Genomic DNA, 21720 nt, shown 5'->3' on the forward strand with positions numbered 1-21720 from the left:
ACCCAGAACAAAACAAGCCCAGAATTGAAGTCTTCCATGTCTCTACACTGTGATAAATAATAAAGATGAGATATTTCTGCCACACGATGGGGCACATTTGTGCTGTAAACGCAGAGGACCTTTTTTGCTGGTGCTGGGTCTTCTCTCTCTGACTCGGCATCATGACTCAGTTTCCGTTTGGCGGATAGCCGCCTACGCTTTAGAGGGGATGGAGGGGCTGCAGCTGTAGCATTGCCGCTGTCCTTCTCATGAATCTTCATATGTCTAGAAGGAAGACACAGAAAATGGGATTTGATAACCACCACCACAACCACAAGACCCACTTTATTTTATTTTCTAAAACATTATATGTAAGCGGGGCACTTGAAATTCCTTATCAGTTATCATTATTATTTTCCATTGTTGGGAGTCGAACCCACTACCTCGTACACACTAGGCAAGTGCTCTCTCACCGAACAATGGCACAGCCCTAAACTTATCAGTTAAAGGCATCATTCCTATAGCGCCTTCAGTCCTTGTAAAACTTCATCATCTCCTTGAATCTCTCTTTAAGATCTTGTGAGGATAGCCAAGAAGTGTTGCTCAATGTCTTGTTGGAAAAGTCACAAACTTGACTGGCATTAATAAGATGGAAAGGAACTATCAGGTGGTCCACTGTACTTGGACAAAAAGCCTATTTTAGGACACACCATTTTACAGTAAAAATAGAGCTCTCAGGCTCTTAAATCATTCCACTAGATCATACACCAAGTCCCAATTCTGTACTAGCCCCTAGAGACCACTTTCCCCTAACAGGTGTATTTGTCATTTTCTGCCTGTGAAAGCACCCAGGATTGTCAAATTGGAAGTGTACTGACAGAACAGATGTCTGGGGTGCTTAAGACCTATGTGGACTAATAGGCCATGAAACCATCTGGGCAGTACAATGAGTGCTTTATATGTTACAAGTATGATATCTACAGAACTAGGGTACACACACAAGAAAGCATGTCTTATTATAAGAGAGTCTTATTTTTATATGGCTTTATGTTACCAAGTTTTAAAGCAAAATCCTAAGGAAAGGCCCTAAGACATACAGACAAGAATGGCATTAGATCTCAAAAAGAAAATCTAATTTAGACATAAAAGGGTTTTAATTTGCTGATGACCACTACTACCATCATTATCAGGGTCAAGGTCAAACTGTGTAGGATGTAGGAATATAGCTGGAGCTTCTTAAAAATAGTTACTTAAATGGCAATTTTACTTGAGGTGTTCTAATCTTTCCTTGCCCCCACTGCCAAGGGCTGAAGACAGAACCAGGGCTTTGTGGGTACCAGGCAAGAACTCTCTACCACTAAGCTCTACCCAGATGACAAGCATTTGTTTTCGTAGTTCATTTTCACAGTGCTGAGGTTGAAGCTAGGGCCTCGTGCATGGTACTTTATCTACATCTGCTTTAATGTTTTTCTTTTTTGAGTCAGGGATTCACTGCTTCTAGCTTGTCTTTTACTCTACAGCCCACAAGTCTTTGAATCTGTGGTCCTTCTGGGACTATATGCTGGCACCACTGGGCCCAGTTCCAAGAATTTTTTTAAGAGCGGGGAAAGGGCATTTCTCATGCGCTGTCCCCTCGCTCTGAAAAGTGGCTTAGTTCATGTTCCTTAAGATACCTTCTTGAAGGGGACATGCTGAGTATGAAAAAGCTAGGCAGCTTGTGAATCAGCGGCAGGCTACATACGGAGGCTGATCAAGCCAAAGATTTGAGGTGGTTAGCGTGCTGTTTCTTACATTCAGCACCTGCCCTATAGCAACAGAAGTCCTCTTTCCTACGCTGGTGTTGCTGAGTGATGCTACAGAGTGCCACAAGATTGTTCTTTCTGTCTCACAGTTGTACAATAGAATTAGAACCTCCTGTCTAGATTACAGCCAACCACAGCCATCAGCCAAGCTGGACCCACTGAAGAGGTGACCTGGCTTTTGAGGACAGAGAACATAGACCTTGGGGAAAGAGGGCTCAAGTCAAACCTCTGTTCTTTTGTGGAAAGTAGTGTGGCAGAGCAGAAAGACCTAAAGTATCTAGTGGGAGAAAATAGGCAAGGATCTCAGACAATTAGACTTGGCCACATGAATAATCCCTTGCTTACACTCTGAGGGAAGGATGCTTTATTATTCAGTCCTTGGCTACCTTAAGCAATAAAAAAGTTAATAGACACAAACAGCTCTGTTCTAAGTACCAAAGTGATTGTGATTCAGGAGATCATCTCTTTGCTTTTGTTTGTCATTTTGTAGAAGGGTCTGACGATGCAGCTATGGCTGGCTTTGATTTCACTATGTACATAGAACAGACTTGCCTCAAAACCATAAAGATGCACACCATGCTGGATTTTTGCACCATTATGCCTCGTTAAACCATCTCTTTTAATATCGACATTTATGGATGAAAAAAGGCAAGCTGGTAAATTTCTTTTTGACATTTGCTGCATGATTCACCACAAATGTTAAGTTTTGAAAAAAAAAATCTAAGATTTGAAAAAGAATAAATTCTAAGGGATATCAATTAGTACCTATCTAGTCTTTCGATAATTAAATTAGCTAAATGAACATTCCTTCCTATACCTAAGATAGTAGAAATACTGGAAATTAGAGAATGATAGCTGTAAATCCTGGCCCATTTCAGGCTGCATATATTCTCAATCATGCTACAAACACATGAATATATAAGGCAATGCTGTATTATTTCACTCTTGGGATTTATGAGAGAAATTGTTTTCATGTCAGACAGGAAGGAGGGTCTGGAACCAGTATTTAGTGAGGGCCCAGTGACAACATTATTTAGATGACTGTCCTTTGTACAGGGAACAGTTCAGATGCAGGGAGGCCACAGCCTTCTAGCCAGAATGAGCAATAGTATAACCAACCTGACATCATACTCTTCCTATTAAGCGAGACAGCCTCCAAAGGCCACTCCAGGCAGTCCATTCTGTTCTGGATCACCTGATGGAAACTCAGGACCATAATCCGAACCTGAGCACTTCCTTACTGGTTTCTTGTGGCACAAGCAAAATAGCAGCGTATTTTGACACTCTGTCAATGAGCAAAACCTTCTGGTCATGGGAAGATCCATTTAGCAAGGCGAGCTATCCATAAGAATAATGAGGGTATCACTGTTAAATAGTACTATGTATAGTTTGTACAAGAACTGAATTAAGTAACTCCAGGATGATGGATCACAGCGTAGTGCTAAAATGCACCTTTCACTAGCTCTTGACATCTTTTCTATTATTTTCAAATACAGGAACTTTCTGCTGGTATTTCAGCAGATTAAGTAACCTGTAAATTATCAGATTTTGGCATGCAATCAAATGTTAGTTCTCTTGGTCTGAGCAGCAAGCAGGAGCTTTTTTTTTTTTTTTTTTTTAATAAAGGAGAATCTGTGAATTGCAGTGGCCTTGGAATAGTGATACAATCTGGATCTTAGATACTGATTTCTAACACCTTTACCTCAGATCAGCATCACCTGGAAGCTCTTCCAACTACAAAGCCTTTCCTCCTAGACCTACAGACTGGAGGCTGAGGCAGGGCCCACCCACCCTAGGGTGCAAGGTGAATAATATGAAAGCCTACTCAAATTCTTTAGCTCTTTATACTGCCTTCAGATTTGGTTAAACATCAGACCAGGATGTGGACAGTTTTTGAATATAAATGTTAACCCTCTCTCAGACGCATCTTCCAATATACCAGGTATAAATTTTCAAGGTAAATTGGCAATGTAACATCCTTAAAATTCTTTTGGACACTTTTAAATGGGACCAAAACTGAGATTCAGTCTCCCATATCTAATTTGTATCAGATGGGTAGTGCTCAGAAGAGATCTAGATATTTCCCGTGTATGTTAGCTTTCCAATTGTAATTTCCTCATAAGTGTATTAGTGGAGGGGTCGAAGTGTTTGATATTCTGGGCAAGTAACAGTAGAAGAAAGGTCACTCCATCACTACACTCTACATTGCTAGCTCTACATTATTGAAGGTGACTGGTTCAAACATGTTTTTAGCAACTGGGGTATAGATACATCCTCATCTACCTGGTGCTAGCTTTTCTTGCCTTTCACACAGTGCCTTGTGATAAGCCAGGAGGGAGCGAGTAAATCTTAGAAGCATCACAGCTCTACAACCTACATTTCTGACAAAGAAAAGCATGTCTCTACAAAGATCTATATTTGTTTTTGTAACAAATACCTAGCAGAGGAGTTTAGGGTAGAATGATATGAGTGATGCTTGCACTGTCAAGTTCTGTGCAATGGAAGGGGAATGGAGCATGAAGACAGTAGAAGATAGCTGATGAAGAGGAATGGGAAGACAGTGTGCCCCACCCGTTAGGGAAATGGCACCTTCTTACTAGAAGGTGTTGTTCATGTTCAGTCATGCTTGTCCAGAAGGCAGGTCACACCAACCATGCCAGGGTGTGGAGGAATATTTGATGATGTGTAAGCCACTGTGCTGATCCAGCCACCTGCCTTCTCAAAAAAGTCTAGAAGTCAGCAGGGCATGAGGCAAAAACCTTGTCTGTAGGCTCTCTGTGGGAATGTCTTGGCTGTGCTCCCAATCTTCTCTGACACTTGGGTCAAATGCCCCACCTGCACCCCACCACTATCCAGTTAGATCCCATGCCCTCTCATAGGACAATGGGGCCCAGTGAAGACCATAACAAAGCGAAACTCTAACCCTTAGTCCTAATACTGACGTTTATTCCCACTTTGCTTGCACAGGAGACACCTGTAGAGACAACATTCTCCATGATCACAGACTACTTTATTGAGATTCACTTTCTCCACAACACTCAGGAAGGAACATATCCCCAAAGTAGAGCACATCCTGATGATGCCTGTATAAAGGAAGATCTCTTACATTTAGGTTAGGGAATCTTACTTCAAATGAGGCATGCAGCACTTTCACATTCCTCATTAACAAATGCTTCTGGGCACTACTTGTCAGCCCATGTCCTCTCTCTAATCCTAAATTGAGAGTCTCAGCCCTGAAGAATGGACCACTATTTCTGGTCTCCTGTGTCATGTACCTTCCAGAGTTTGGAATAGTCAATTCGTATCTATATACTGACAATTTGTTTCCTGTCTTGGTCCTGCACAAGACCAGTCCTGGTAAAAACACATTCTCACTGATGAAATGAACTGCAGTTTTGATACACAAGAGGTACTATCCTTTGGGGAGGGAAAGAGGACTTACATCTTTCTTTCCCTTCTTCTTCTTTAAAAGAGAAGTGGATGGCATCCTCTGGCCATCATCTGTCTCCTTAGAAACAGGGGGCCCTATTAGTGGCTTCTACAACTAGCTCCCTCTTGTTCTCCTTGACTCACATCCAGGAGGTGGGGGATTGGCATGCAGCCCAGGTCCATCCCTTTAATTTTTAGACATCCCTAACAGCCAGGCCTCTGCTTCCTTAGACCCCCCTCCCTTTCCCTGTACTTGTTTCCTAAAGTAATTTCTCAGTTACTACATTTTGTATAGATAATTTGTGCATACTTATTGATAAAATTAGATGTTTAGTTGGGGGGGGGGAGATCAATGCTTACGGATCTAGGTACTAGAGAGGCCAAGGAGGCCAGGAATTTTACAGACAGCCCAGGCAGTAAACTGTTGTGGTATATTTGTTTACACTGCATAAAGATGTGTCTATGTTTTGCCTCACCTGTCTAAGGCATCTGATTGATTTAATAAAGAGATGAATGGCCAATAGCGAGGCAGTAGAGAATAGGCGGGACTTCCGGACAGAGAGAGGAACTCAGGTATAGAATGCTACTCTAGTAAGGATGCCAGCAAGACATGGAGGGAGCCAGAAATACAGAAGAAAAGTTAAAGACCCATATGGCAAAATGTAAATTAATAGAAACAGGTAAATTTAAATTACAAGAGTTAGTTGGGAACAAGTCTAAGCTAAGGCCAAGCTTTCATGATTAATAATATGTCTGTGGGTCATTATTTGGGGGCAGGTGGTCCAAAAACAGTCTTGACAACAATAAATCTTCCCTCAAAAAACTAACAAAAACAAACATGATGTTTTCTTGAAAAAACAAAGACACCAGAAGTTGCACAAGTTGACTTCTTTCTACCAAACAGAAGTTTTATTCATACAGAACTGAAATCACTGGTTGGGATCATCCCTGTGTGAATGCAGACAGACTGGAAGGAAGCTAACAGCTAACAGTCCCTAAATATTTTAGGGAATTTCGTTCCCTAAACTAAAGTGTCTGCCTCATTGTCCTTAACTTCCCCATTATAGCCCAAAGTCCAAAGTATATACCCATAGGGAGTCTTGTCCTGAAAATGACAGTCTCAGGTGATGGGTCCCCAAGTGAAGTCACTACTCTCAAAGTGGCCTCACTGGCTCAGAGTCATTACCTCTGTGGGACGTCATTGCCAACTTCACCACAGAGAATGCCTGTCTGTGGCATGGGCTAACATAACAGTGTCAAACCAAGCCCAAACCTATGCGCTTCATGGTAGAATGGAATGCTGAAGTTACTGAGACCACATCACTTCAGCCTGTCAGGAGGTTCTTAGGTTTCTCGAAGATGGCAGAATCTCATCATTCATTCATCTTCTTTTTGCAGAGGAGGGAAAAGATAACCATCTTCATAGTAAGCCAGCAGTGAACCAACATTCACCGCTCCCCAGCCCTTCTAGAAGAGGAACAAGAAACGCTTAGGTTGGGCCCTTCAAGATGGACACCTCATGCCCAAGAGGAAAAAATGGAGAGCAGTGTTGTGGGTGGAGGGGAAAGAACACTGTGATAAAGCAAAGCCTCCACTACCTGGGGGCACCTTGTCTCGTTCAGGAGCCAGTGAGAACCAACAGAGAGAGGAGGAGGAATCTGGATCAGGAGAATGATGATGACAAATGAGCTTGGAGCATCATCAACTGCCAAAACCGTGGGGCTCCTTCTCCAGGCCTGCAGCAGTCACAGCTGCCTTTTATCTTAAATGGGACAGATGTAAGGCACAGATGGCCTCTGCTTTCCAGAGATGACACAATCAAACGCTGCACTCTGAGGGAAGAGCTGCATACTGTTCTAATTCGACAACCCGAGGACAGAGGGGACCTTGGAAGAATAGCTTATAATCTTGGTCCTCAGTTTTCTCACCTGTAAAGCTGGCACGGCCCTCTGAGTGAGCTGGCTTATATAAGCACGGAACATAAGAATGACCTGCTGACACTCTGAGCTGTTATGAAACAGTCTGATCTGAGGAAATATAAAGTCTCCATGGAAGGCCAATAAGTTCCCCATGTAGGCTTGCAGCACCCTGCAAGAAGTAAAGAGCAGTTCACTGGTGCACACAGGCACCAGAGAGAGAGATGCTGATTCCATGCCACAAACTGATGGGCAAAGGGTTCCCTGCTTCTTGTTCATTTCTTCATCAAAGGGGGTGAAGGGAGTAGATGCTGCCCTTCTTAACAAATCAGAAAAAAACGTTGATGAGTGGGCACGTTTCAGTGTTTGCTAGCACCAGCTTGCACAGGCCAAACAGGTTGGACAGGTTGGATATTTAAACAAAGGTAGAAAAATGTGTGGTATAAAGCCCAGGGAAGTGCTGCCCTGGAAATGCAGCCAGCACCCTTGCAGGTCTCCATCTGAGCTAGTGCTGGGAGCCAGAATCCTCCTCCATGCTGCTAATTTCTTGTTATAAAACTGAACTGGATACACACCCACGGTCTGGGCCACATTCTTGGAACACTGGGCCAATGGCACAGCAGAAGAGAGTAGGATAAACTTCTCATCCACTTCTCACCCTGCTCCCAGCACACCTATCCCTTGCCTTCTGTGACCCAGTTCTCAGCTCTTCTGGGCTGCTCAAGTACGGGCAAGCATGATGCTCTGGGTTTTGATGCCATCCACTAGTTTCACCTACTATGACTAAGCTTATGAAATATTTCAACAGAATGTCAGAAACACACTGTCTGCATTCAAGAGGAAACTTTGTTATTTACTTCACCTCCAAAAGAAGATGAATAAACATTCCTAGTGCCAGAAGAGAAAAAAGGTTGTTAAAAAATATTAGCTTCTAGACAGCCAACTGATAAAGGGTTATGAACCAGATCATGAATTTGAGAAGAGGCCCTAAGAGAAGAAGGCCTGACTGCTGTTTAACACACCCTGTGCATGGACAGTTTTATGAGCTCTTTCCCTCCCTTCAACCTAACTGAACACCAACTGGTCTTTCAGAAAGAAATAAAAAATAAGCACCAGTCACAAGTACACTTTTAAATTATTCACTCAAAAATAAAACTTTAGTGAACCTTTAAAAGTATATTGGAGAAGAATAGGACCAAAGTGAAAGAAAAAAAAAAAAAAATGCAATCTCCAAACAGCTACTCAAGAGATTCAATCAGCATTAGCTAACTTTTCTGCTTTGATGTTTTCTCATGCATTTTATCTTATTTGAATAATAAAATTAAGTGAGAGGTCACTCTCGCCTACTCTTTCTCAGAAAATAATAGCAGTGTTCTACTACTTGAAGATTTCTGAAATGCCAAGTAAAAGCACTGAAAAGAGCTGCAGAATAAATTCATCTACTAGCTCAATGCAAATCCATACCCCACTCTAAACAGAAAAACATCACAGAACAAGCAGAAGAGATGTATTCAGATAATGAGGATATGCGCAATTTTAAAATGGAGACTTGTGCATCTGACACATAGCTTCTGTGCATCTTGTTGCCCCGTTTTTAAAGGGTACAGAGTCTATTGTAAACCTGTGTGCAGATCTGGCATGCAACACACTGTTGGGCTCAGTATCTTAAGAGAAGGTGTATTGGGACAAGTTGTTAAGCATCTAATGTAGGCTTAGCTCCGAATCCTCCTGGGAGACTCTTCTGGCTATTCCATGAAGACCCCCTTCCTAGCAAGCCAGAATGGAAGGAAGATTGATCAAAGGCAACAGAAGCAGACCAGAACAATGTCATCTTTATCAAAGCACCCAAGTCCTAAACCTAGCCACTGGGATGTCAACAAAGGCTAAAAATGTTTAAATACAACCAAACAAGAGAACTTTAATAAAGTAAGAAAGCTGTTTGTTGAAAGCTTAATAATGTAAGCAGGGAAAAACTGGTAACTTAAGAATTCTCCTGTAATGAAGAGATTAATATTCATGTTCATTATCCATGGGAAAACAGCAGACCATTGAATCATGTGGACACTCAACAGGATGCAAAGGGGAATGAGTGATAGAGGATAATGTTGATGATACTTAGTACTATCACCATAAAATCACCACTCATTGTGTACATTAACATATATTCAGTGCTGTTAATATTGTGTATTGTATATACAATTAAAATGACACAAAAACCTTTGGTGTTGCATGAAAGATAACAGAACATTTATATGTGATCTTTTCATCTGTTTTGTTTTGAGACATGGTCTTACTCTATAACCCAGGCTGGTGTGCAACTCTGAGATCCTTCCAACTTAGCCTCCAGTGTTAGGATTAGAGGCACATGCCACTGTGCCCAACTATAATATATGGTCTTCTAAGCCAAATAAAAGGTATTAAGATTTCCAGGCAATTTTCTTTTACTTGTCTTGTTTCCTCAAAATAGGTACCTTCTTTTAAAAACTTTCTTTCCTGTAGCACTATTGTAAGGTCAGGTGTCTATAGTTGCAGCTACTTAGGAGGATAAGGCAAGAGGGTAACTATAGCCCAGACAGATGTTTGGGACCAGCCTGGGTAGCATAGGAAGACCCTATCTCAAATAAACAAACAAGAACAGGTAGAGGATATTTATAGGAAAACAAGATTTCACAGTCTTGTCCTTGGTGGAAACCACTACAGATTTTTCTCATGGAACTAATTTCTTTCTTGATATCTTCATTCCAACAGCGGAACATGGTGGCAGAGTGACAGGTAATTAAGAGACATTTTTCAAAGGGACTGGTCACCTCCACACTTGAGAAGCAGTACATGCCAGGGTTCATTACAGGGAGTCCCCAGAAACTCAATATGACTATGGGAGAATTTCACAGGGCTCTTCCTCTTGGTGGGAACAGGGTAAATAAAAAAATGACTGTCCTCTTGGAGATACTGCCTCACCTATGTTCCTTGTCTTGTTTAGTACTAACCACCTGTTCTAGACAGCCAAGTTTAGCTATGCATGCCAGCAGCAGGCTTAGTTCAAGCACCATGGAACAGCATTCTGACTCAAGGCTCTGTGGTCTCATTTATCATAGAGTATGACACATTTCTGTGCAGCTAAGATCTTCTTTAATTATAATAGGAACACATAAGCCTCTATTCATGAAGACTATATGCTATCGAGCAGCATCCTCAGGGTCAGGTAATAAAGTCCAAGGGAAAGAAACTAGTGAATACTCCAGGATTTTTTCTTTCATTTTCTTTCTTTTTATTTTTGGTTTTTCTTCCTTCCTTTCTTTCTTTCTTTTTCTTTTTTTTTTTTTTTTTTTTTTTTTTTTTTTGGGACAGGGTTTCTCTGTGTGGCTTTGAGCCTGTCCTGGAACTAGCTCTGTAGACCAGGCTGGCCTCAAACTTACAGAGATCCACCTGTTGCCTCCAGAGTGGTGGGATCACAGGTGTGTGCCACCACTGCATGCCTCTTTTCACCTGTCTATGTTTAGAACACATCCCTGCTCTTCACAGAGTAGAGGGAAAAGGCTGTCATGAAAGTATCTGCCAAGGTCTTCAGCATGTCTTTAAGCCTAATAAACACGTACAACTATACAGTTTACAAGTCTGGGAAATGAACAAAGTGGCAATGAGTTTCTTGATTTGTAAAGTTATGGTCTGCAGGGTTTTGTTTGCCCATTTTTATTTTGTTTTTTTGTGACAGGGTTTCTCTGTGCATGCCTGGCTGTTCTAGAGCTAGCTCTGTGGACCAGGCTAGCCTTCAACTCACAGAGATCCACCTCCCTCTGTCTCCCAAGTGCTGGGATTAAAGGTGTGTACCACTACTACCTGGCTTTTTTTTTTTTTTTTTTTTTTTTTTAAAGAATACTCATTTTTGTAGACACTTCAAATAAAGTCTGCCCCCATCTTCTCTTTCAAGGCTCCGCAACTTACGGCTTCCTGAAACAACTTTTACAAACTGAAGATGCCCTTTTTCCTATATTAGTCTAACCTGGAGGATGTGTTCTGGCTTGGTTTCCTAAGTTTGTTTTGGAAGGCACATGCTGTTTAACCCAAATTTTCAACATGAGAGCAGCTGATAAAGAGTTTGGGAACATGAGTGGCTGGACCCACAGTGATGCTTCTGTACATTATTTTCAGTGCTTGATGGTTGTCTATTATTCTGCTCATAAACTAAGCTATGGATTTGAGATTAGGAATTTTAAGGGAGCTGGGGAGAAGGTTCAGTTGATAAAGTGTTTCCTAGAGAAGAATTAGGACCCGTGTTTGGATCCCCCACAGCACACACCTGTAGTAGAACCAGTGCTGCAGAGGCAGAGGCAGAGGCAGGTAGACCCTGGAGCTCACTGGATGGCCAAACAGCCTGGCTGAATTGGTGAACTCCAGAGTCAAAGAGACCTATTTCAAAAAGTAAGGTAAAAAGCAACTGAAAAAGCAACCTGACAATCTCTGGCCTCCACTTGCATATAAAAATATAATATAAGCATTGCTCTCTAACCCCCAACCCCCACTGCCCCAGTACATTTTCAAACTTCAAAAACACGAGGACTGCAGGACAGGAACCACATACATTCTTTAAAAAGTCTCTCATCCAAACTCACAATGTCTTGACTCTATCTACCTTTACTTTTAAGATATTATGCTGGGTGTCCTGGTGTGCACATGAAGTATTAGCACCTAGGAGGCTGAGCCAAGATGTATAGAGTCCTGGGTAATATATTTCAATGAATGAAAGAGTGAATGAGAGAGTGAATGAACACACACATTCATGCACAGAACAAACTACCATGCAAATTTACTTAGTGTCATGAAAGTATAAGAAATGTAAGCTCTATGAATGCTGTGAAGCCAACTGTCAAGGTGACTACTCTGAATAGTTTAGCATGTTATCTTGACTGTGTTTATTTTACTAACTTAACAATCATACAGTTAAAGGATTGACTAACATTAAAAAGAAGAACAACCAACACAGTCATAAAACTGCCAATGGCCAAAAAGTGAAATATTCCATTAAAGATGCCTCAATATCAGCTAAGAATACCCTGGAACCTGGATCCTTACTTAAGACCTTATGTTGTGAGATTTGTCATGCTCCCCACCCCTAATGTTAACAAAAAAATCCTGGAATATGGCCTAGACCTGTCTCACAAGACAACCACTGGAAGGTCAGAGTTCATCTGCAAGAACTGTGCACACATGGAGGCACATCACGCAGACAGCCTACAAAGCAGAAAGTGCAGGAAGGGTTCTCAGTGACATTGTGTCCTGCCTTCTCATGGACTGAAGCCCTCAAAGAAATGGAAATCTACATTTAAAAAGTCTGCCAACCATATCCAACAAGCTATACCTGAGATCAAAAGAAATGGAAATATAGAAATCAGGTCCCTTCAGATCATATGGCCATTGTTACGACCAGTCATAAATACATGTCAGTGTGGTGGCACACATTAATAGCTTGGGAGGCTCGATCAGGAGTAATAAGTAATAGCTTTGATGACATAGCCAGACCCTGTCTTAAAGTAAAAAACAAAACCAAGATGGAACTAGGATACTCAGATGGGGGCTCACAGGAGCCCAGGGAAGCCACTGTGTAGGTCCTCTGGCAGTGTGGCTCAGAGTAAACTCTGCATCCCCCACAAAGGAGCTCCTGGATGCTACTCACTCCTGATAGGTACCGAGGGACCCCAGGAAGCAGAAGCAACAGCAGGGAAATTGGGGGGAAGATTTTGATATAAAATACCAAACTCTCAGTTGATTGCTTCTTTCCATCCATTGTCAGCAGAATCTCAGGTTTCATTACTGTTTTAACTCCTACAAACATCCCAGGACAGTTTTAGCTCCTGATTAATGTAGCACAGGTATGTGGTTAGGAGAGATCACAGCTAACCACTGAAGTCTCAGATTCTGGAATGGATCCATCCAGGCAAATTAATCTAACTTCACTCTGACACATTTTTGTGAGTGTTTTCACATTTTTTAAATTAATTTTTTTTGAAAGTACAGCTTTGCCAACAAATGAAGGTGATAATGACTTTGTGATTGATAGCAAAAATTAAGTGTTCTTTTAACCCATCCTTTACAAGTTTTGGTAGTATTATGACCCAATGAGCAACAAAATCTGGGTGACACATCTGTAGTCCTTAGGACAGGACAGACTGACAAAAACATAAAGGCAGACAAAATTCATTAACAAAATCTAACATCCTTTCACTATAAAAACATGCAACAAACTTAAAATAGAGATGAACTTCCTTCAGCTGGTAAATTTTATCTAAGATAAACCCACAATAAGAATTACAGTTAGTGGGGAAGGAGTGAATGCTTTCTTCCTAAAATGAGGGAAAAGACAAGAATGTTTATATGTTTTACTCCCATTTAGCACTGTCCTAAAGGTCTGGTGCATCCAAGAGGTAACACAGGAAATCAATAACATCCAGAATGGAAAGAAGAACAAAGCCATCTCTATCGCAAATGCCATAATCTTGGGAGTAGAAAATCATAATGAATCTACTAAATAACTCTTAAGAAAGAAGAAAAGAAGTTTAGAAGATTGCAGAAAACAAGGTCATAGCATGAACTTGAACTGTTATCTACATACCAGCACTGAACTGAAAACAATCCTACTCAAAGCCACCACAGGGAATAAAAGAGGAATACATCTGACAAAGCATAAAACCAATAGTCTGGGGAGAACCCTGAGACACTGATGAAAGACACTCAGACGGACCAAATGAGTGGGAAAGCAGCCTATGTCACTGCTTACTGGACATAGACTGGATACTGTTAAGATGACAATGGAGCTGGGGTGTAGCTCAATGGTGGGTCGCCTGCCTAGGCCCAGGGTTTGACTCCTAATCCTGAAAAAAAAAAAAAAAAAAAAAAAAAAAAAGTAAAACAAGCAACCCCAAATCCCCCAATGATGGCAATTCACCAAAACTGAATGTATCCCTACTCTTTCTGAAGAAACTGACCATTTGTTCCTAAATATCATACCGGGCAGGGTATAGCTCAGTTACAAACTACTAGCCTAGCATATTGGGGCCCTAGAATACCTCAAAACAAACAAAACTAAATTATCCAGATAGAAATGGAAACAAGTCAGACTAATCAAAACAAGCTTGAATGAATCCGGGCATGACACTGGGGCTCAGAAAGCAACTTTAAAAAAAAAAAAATACTTTTTGGGAAAGGTCTTTAGTTGAAGGACTTGCACTTCCTTATTGAAGACTAATCTAAAAGTCAGGGTAACAGACACCCTGTGATCATGGCATGGAAGGAAGAGCACACCCTTATATTTATAAATTTTTGACAGGAGTGGCAAGATAATTCAACGAGGAAAAGAAAAATAGGCTATCCATATTTAATGACTCAAAATGGATCATAAACTCTAGTGCCCCAAGCTGTGAAACTCCCCATACTGCTTTACCCCTCTTTGGGTAGACAGTAAACACAGTGTTTGGGGAAGGCAGAGTTTCACTGAATGCACTGATAGAGATATCCTTTGTCAAAGACAGCAGCTATATCTTTAACAGGTGTGTTTGATGCTTACAATTTAATCACAAACATGATCCCCAAATGAGAAATATTTAAATCAGAGGTGACTGGGGTGATGATCAGAGATGTACAATGGAAGACCACTACCCAACAGAAGTGAGGGGCAAAATAGCCCCATGGAGGATTCTTCTAAGCAATGTGTCTCCCGCCACATGCCATTTCTTACTGCCCACACAGAGCTCTATTCAGTAGAAGATACAGAATCATCTAAGAGAGAAATAGATACCCCTAGGACCAGGCTGAGCATGGAAAGTGAGGGACAGACAAACGAGGCAGAATAATAAAAGGAACAGGCTTAAATGGAAGTCAGAGATACCAACTGGCCAATATTGTGGTAAAACAGCAAAAAGCTACAATGTAAAATCATGCATTAATACCACATAATAACAACAGATATTGAGTGCTTACCATGTACCTGGAACTATTCACTACACTCATACCTTATTAATCCTCATTCTAATCCAATTAAGTAGCCTGGATTCAATGCCCAGCAGCAAACAACAATTTACAACTGATATCCAAAGAGATCAAAAAAGATTTGGATTCTGAGGTATCACTGACTATGAGAATGTGATATTTTGGGTCTCTTTTCCTAACTCCACACCATTCCTAAAATGTTCTTGTTAGAGAGAGAGAGAGAGAGAGAGAGAGAGAGAGAGAGAGAGAGAGAGAGAGAAGCCGTTTCTGTTGTAAGCGCTCGAAACATATGCTACCTACTGCTCTGTAAAATATATTCCCCAGTACTTCGCCTCTCAGCATTTAATATCCACCTCTGTTCTCTATCTCATCCCTGAATCCAGGAAGTCATTTCTTAGCATTTATCAAATGTTCCCCCCATCCCCATCCTCCTTCTGAAGCCTCAGAACCAGGCCACTTAACTATTCAAAGGCTCCACATTTTGTTTGTTTGAAGGAAAACCTTTGTGAGATCTGGTAGGCACATGAAGATATTGTTTAAAGTGAAAGGCTGCATACATGATGCATATAGTCCTAAGGGTGCTTTTGTATGCAATAATCTACCCACCTCTGGCTTTCTTACAAAGAAAAACCCCAAGTGGCACAGGGGAAATAACCCTGTTCCACCCCAAAGAACGCAAGGGCCAAAGGTGTAGTCTGATCCCCTGAGATGCTTTGAACAGGCAATTAAAACAATCTTAGATTTTTCTCTGTGGAGAACAGGGGGAAACAAAACAAACAAGCAAACAGAAAACCTCTGAAGCTTTAAGACTAGTCTACCAATGGCTCAATGGTGCAGTCAGCCACGTTAGAAAAGAACATGTCACCTACCTGTGCATGTTCCCATTGGTGGTGAAAGACTGACCACACACTGTGCATTTGTAAGGCCTTTCACCAGAGTGCACCAGCATGTGACGATCCAGGGAGCTGGCAGAGCTCAGTGACTTCCCACAGATGCTGCATGAGTGGTCAGCTCCTCCGGTTTCTGTGTTGTGCTACAGAAAGCAATCGGTGCAATGGTTACATGAGATGGCATTAAAAAAATACAGATCTGGGGCTTCATAAAAACCAGTCAAGTTTCTCAACTTTTACCCCGTTTCTTTTTAAGTGTCTTTGAAAGAGTTCAAGTCAACATGGACTAGGACTATATGTAAAGATCCCCATACTTGGTCCCCTTTCTCCAGACAAATATACAGAACCAAACCAAGTACAGGGAGGGGTGGGGGTAGGGAGACTTACAACTATACTTTTTTATCATAAGAGATATATTTCATATGTTACAAACAATAAGAAGAAAACTGTGCCAATAAATGCAATCTAACTGTATGTTCACTATCTTTGAAAAAAAAAAAAATGTATCCTTAGACTTTCATAGAAACATGACCACACAAAAAATTTTTATTGAGATCCCAAAATTGCTAAAACCCCAAATTTTAGACATAGATTACAATTTACTAGACAATTAAGGTCAAATCATCCTGTTAGAGATATGCACAAGTAGCGATACCTGACGGATGTGCATGGTCAGCTGGTGCTGGGTGTTGCAAATCTTTTCACATAGGGGACAGTTATAAGAGGACTTCTCTTCTTTCGTCTCCTAAAGTGAGTAAAACAGAACATGAATGTCCAATCATGGAGAACTGGTACCTTCTGTTTTGTAACAGGCCCATGTCTAAGCAGATGTAATCATTAGACTGGAGCCTGTCCAGGTGTTTGTGCATGCCACTCGCCCATCTGTCCTCAGTTTCCTTGCTTATAAATAGGAAAACCAACATTGGTCACACTGTTAGTGGACAAAGAGTAGGCTACAGTGCTCAGCACAGGGGAAACTCTCAGTGTGGTCTATAACACATCACTTCACTAACCCCAGTGAGTGAAAAACAGGGTGCATTTCTCCAACTCACACCCAAGCTCCAAGTCCTATTTGGCCTCTAACTCCTTAAATAGCCTAGGCTCTCTTTAACTCTGGTCTCCACCTTGCATGTATTGAGACAGCCTGTTAGGAACTTAAGGGAGGTTCTGAAATCCTTATCAGAAAAATCCAACCTACCCATGAATGGATTCCTTTGTGGCCCATCAGTAATAACGTGAATAACAAGGCCCTGCATCTTCTTACCAGCGTCCATAAATAAAGAGAAAGAATTCTAACCCTGTCAAAACCAGTCAGCATGACAATCCAAACTGAAGACTTCCATAAGAGGTGATTTAAAAAAAAAAAAAAAAAAAAAGTCAGCTCACTATTTTTCCCTCAAAGCATACAAACATACAGGGCAAGCTTCCTTCAAGCAATATACTCTCTTACTTTTCTAAGGAAAAGGCTAACTTCCTTCACTGACCCTTTCTTATAAGTTCCTCCTAAGGAATTCATGGGAAATCACAAGGAATGCCCCGTCTTCCCTTCTTACCCACCCAGAACTAGACAGAATGGGTCCCTGTCTATGTTCCTAAAACTAACAATTCACAGTTGGGCAGCTCTCAGGAATTAGAATGCTCAAACATCACCATCACTGGGCTTCCTAAAGCGGCAGGACCATGGAAGCTCCGAGCAATATAAACTTGTAGACTCTTTAACTAGTCCAGGGTTGCAGGGAACACCCAAGATCTTTTTGTCTTACATTTTCCCCAAAAGACTTTGATGCACTTGGGTTTAGGGACAACTCATTACTCGATCAAGTGATCATGAGCATGTCCATGGAGAATTCATGAAGAGTTGGATCCAGAGTTCACACTATGGCAAGTACAGCCAGGAGAAAGCATTGGGGGAGGGGGAATAGATAGTAGTGCTAAATAAAATGAGAGGCCAGAGAAGAAGTGTGCCTAAACACCTTGGTCAACCTTTATATCCTTTTCTGGTCTCGGATATCTTTGCGTAGATTTCTTTTCATTTGCATTCATTTGAATGAGTTTCTGCTTTTTCACTGTTAATACCAATTATTGAGCACATGGCAATCAGTGAATTAATGGCAACATCTGGAAAAGGAAACTTTTGAGTACAGAGGGACAAGGAACTTGCTCCAAACAGAACAATTATGAAACTGACACCAGCTTAACACTCAGACTAGCTGGCAATAGCCCATTACCCTAAATTATAAAGTATGACCCCACAGCACAGAAAAGCACCACCACCCTTCTGGTTGTTCATGAAATATGAAAAGAATAAAAGTTATCCTAAAGACTGTAACAAATGGCACCATGAACCACATGGGTGAAATGAATATGTGATGATGTCTTGTTTGTGGCTACCTTCTTGCTTTTTTTTAAACCTGGGGAAGCAGGTTGGAGAACTAGGGTAGCCAAACATTTTTTTCACTCTCAAATTCTAAGGAAGTTGAATATCCCAGAGACAAACAAATAAATAAATGGATAAACAAATAAATAAATGAGATCTACTTCACCCAGTTATCTATACTCTTCTAGCTCTCTCAGAGCATGAGAAGATGTCTCACAGCCAGGTCAAAATTTTAGGCAAAAATCAAGCTCTGAAGTATTTATGTCAAATCATCAGATTGACAATACTATGTAAACTTTTTATACTGAAAAGATTCACCAGTAAATGTAGATTTGTTTACTAAATGTATTAAATGCATGTTTAAGAAGTCTAAACCCAACCAGATATAGTGGCTCATCTCTTTAGTCCTTCAGAAGACTTAGGCGGGGAACTGTTTAAGCTCACATGTTCATGCCAGTATGGGCAACACAGTGAGACCTTGTCTCAAAAAAATCTAGGCCTCCAACTGGCCAATCACTTGAGGAGACATGTTTTAATAAAATCATCTTGTGGTCACCTTGAAGTAGACACCAGGCACATTGTGTGGAGGCACACAGAGCTGACTGATATTGACTCTAGGGTTGATCATTAACCTCTCTGCCCAGCCTGAAGCTGGTAATGCTACCATGCAGGCCATATGCAAGTTCACAAAACCGGAGGTGGTCTATGGAATCAGATTCGCTAACTTTTAAAGGCGAACAGAATAGTGAAAGAGAAGTGTGATGGTGGAGAAGGCCCACGAACGACGTCTGAGCCCAGCTGCTGAAAGAAACATACTTCCTGAGCTGAGAGATAAAATTAGCAGCTAATGTGATAACTAACCAGTCCATAATGAAACAATCTGGCACCCTTGTCAGCATCCGGCTATGGCTAATCTCCGCTGGAATGCTAGGGTCACATGGATGCAACCTTTCCCAAGGCGCCCTTTTTCTACTCACCCTGTTCAGTTGTCAGGTAAAGGCAGTTCCTCTCTCCCTGAGCTATCTACCCACTATGTTTTCTTTTCTTATTTTGGGTGCTGTATTTAGCAGGTTACCTCTGGCCTAAGCCTCCCTTCCAAAAACAAAGCCAGTGTATCAGAACCCTGAAGGAGAAAGGATGACAAGTGGCCCAGTTACACTGCACATTTGACTTCCTCACTCCTGGGCAACCGCCTTTCCTCAGTATCCAGAGATGGAAGGAATGGGAGGTGTCTTCCCTAACGGTCTTTGAACAACTGGGAAAGGATCAGAGCCTGGACTTGGGGCAGCTATGCAGTGCTATGCTATTTAAGGAAAGGCTCTTCCCTGTCAATTCATTCTTGGTAGAGCAGAGTAGGAAGAGTAAGTAGACAATGACCTCTCATTTCTTAGTCATCCCTGAATGTTTGACACCTGGCACAGTAGCTAGCCAGAAATAGAAGCTGGGCCTGTTGTTAAATGAGTTGATAGACAGAGAGACAGATGGAGAGATGGATGGACAGATATATGAGTGGAAATAAACCTTTTTTTCCCAGGGCTAGCGCTCCTTCTGTACTCAGGCTGAGCATTTTCTCAGGCACCCACAGGAAAGAGGCACATGAAGGCAAGGGAAAAGAGAGGGAAAGAGAGAGAGAGTTATCAATGCTCCAAACCTAAAATATCCCTGAGCTCTGCTGAGCCCTCAGGCTTGAGGTGAGGAATGGAAGCATGCACACTTACACACCAGAGAATGTGGGGCTGCTACCACTTCCTAGAGGGCACATTGTACTAAAAACCTGAGAATTTTTAAAAACCCATTATTTATGTGCCATCCTGGCACCCAGGCAAGCTGAGAAGAATGCCTTGTCTCCAAACAAGGTGTTAGTGTAACTACATTATACCATAAAACAAGAAACTAATGAGGAAGTTGGGTCACACATTTTGATTTCAGAAATGGACTGAGAATTATTTGCCCTCTGCCTCTTTGTTTACAGAGTGGAAAATGTTGCTATGCTATCATGACAGCAACAACTTTTCAAAAGTTCCCCATTTGTTCATTAACCGAAAAAAGAGAGTACCGTGTTCTATTAGAGGAGATGGGGGCTTTTCTAACAGCATTCCTTCCAATTTCTGTAGATGCAATTACTCTTTCCAACCTCTCCTGATCCTGTGACCCCTGAAAATTGAAAGACTAAACAGGGCCTTGCACTGCTATGAGCTGAGCACAACCGTTTCCATTGGATGGACCTTAAATGAGATTCTCTGAAGCCATAATTGCATGTCTCTAAAATTGGAAAGCTGAACTCTGAACAAACAGGAACTTATTTGCCACCTAATCTGAAGACACTTGGGAAAAAATAAAAAAGAAATCAAGGAGCTACTAACTAATCAGCTGTGTAAAAAGAAAAGAAGCCACATCATAGCACAGGCAGTCAAGTTCACTCCTTTAAATGTAAGCTTGTGCTTAAGTCAAACCACAGGTTAAGGAATAGCAGTGCTTTCCCTGAAAGACACAATGGCAGAAATTTCCTCTGTACAAGGATACAAATCATTTTTAAAAATCTGCTCCTGAAATATGTCGGAAACCTTTGGATGTATCTTTAATACAGAATGTGTCCTGGGCTTCCTCTTAGACAGCTAGGGGACGTCTCCCTACATTCTCACAAGACGAAGACATGGCCTACCACCACCCAACCCACAGACCCTTACCTGGTTCCTTCTGCCAATCCGATTTGGTCCTGGAGGCTTCATAGGGGACTTGATGCCCTGGGGGCTCCCACCATTCTCAGTGACATTCCCTACGCTCATTACTGCTGACATCATGGTGTTGATGGAAGACAGGTCTGAGCCTTCTAAACCAATGGGTGAATGTGACGTCATCTGGATGGGGTTTTATGCATTTAAGAAGTCTCTGCTATAGAACTGAAAAACAGACATGACTGTTATTTTCATGAGACTTTAGGTTTGTCACAGTCACATGGTGCTAATCATAGTAAGGGAGGTGGAGAGAGTGCCCAATACTCCTCCTTTCCTAGTTCAAGCCCATACCCAGAATAGAGCTAAAAATGACTTTTGTTTATTTGGTTTTTGAGATAAAACTTGCTATGTAGCCCAGGCTATCCAAACTCACTTTGTAGAAAAAGTGACTCAGAACTCCCTGATCCTCCTGCTTTAGGCTCTCAAGTACTGAGATTACTGGTATGAGCTACCACACCTGGTTCTAAAATCGTTTGAGCTTTCTTCTACAGATATAAACTGCTTCTTTTCTAGTGTAGGCCACCGACTGAATTCAAGTTATCTGAAACAGCATTATTTAGCTTTTCTTTCATTTTTTATCCACATGTATTATGTATGGTGTGTTCTGTGTTT

General features: G+C 41.4%; 1 protein-coding gene across 2 annotated transcripts in view; it reads right to left on the reverse strand.

The window, feature by feature from the left end:
• Rreb1 (ras responsive element binding protein 1) overlaps positions 1-21264 on the reverse strand; it is a 54622-nt gene extending 33358 nt beyond the window's left edge. For both annotated transcript variants that reach the window (XM_051194433.1, XM_051194432.1), the window contains exons 1-4: positions 21061-21264; positions 16652-16741; positions 15976-16139; positions 120-264 (exon numbers count right to left, since the gene is read on the reverse strand). In XM_051194433.1, coding sequence (XP_051050390.1) covers positions 120-264; positions 15976-16139; positions 16652-16741; positions 21061-21231 — 570 coding nt within the window. In that variant the 5' untranslated portion in view covers positions 21232-21264. The remainder of the gene's footprint in view (positions 1-119; positions 265-15975; positions 16140-16651; positions 16742-21060) is intronic.
• Between the last annotated feature and the right edge of the window lie 456 nt (positions 21265-21720).

Source organism: Phodopus roborovskii, unplaced genomic scaffold, assembly GCF_943737965.1.
Source record: "Phodopus roborovskii unplaced genomic scaffold, PHOROB, whole genome shotgun sequence".
Taxonomy (NCBI): domain Eukaryota; kingdom Metazoa; phylum Chordata; class Mammalia; order Rodentia; family Cricetidae; genus Phodopus; species Phodopus roborovskii.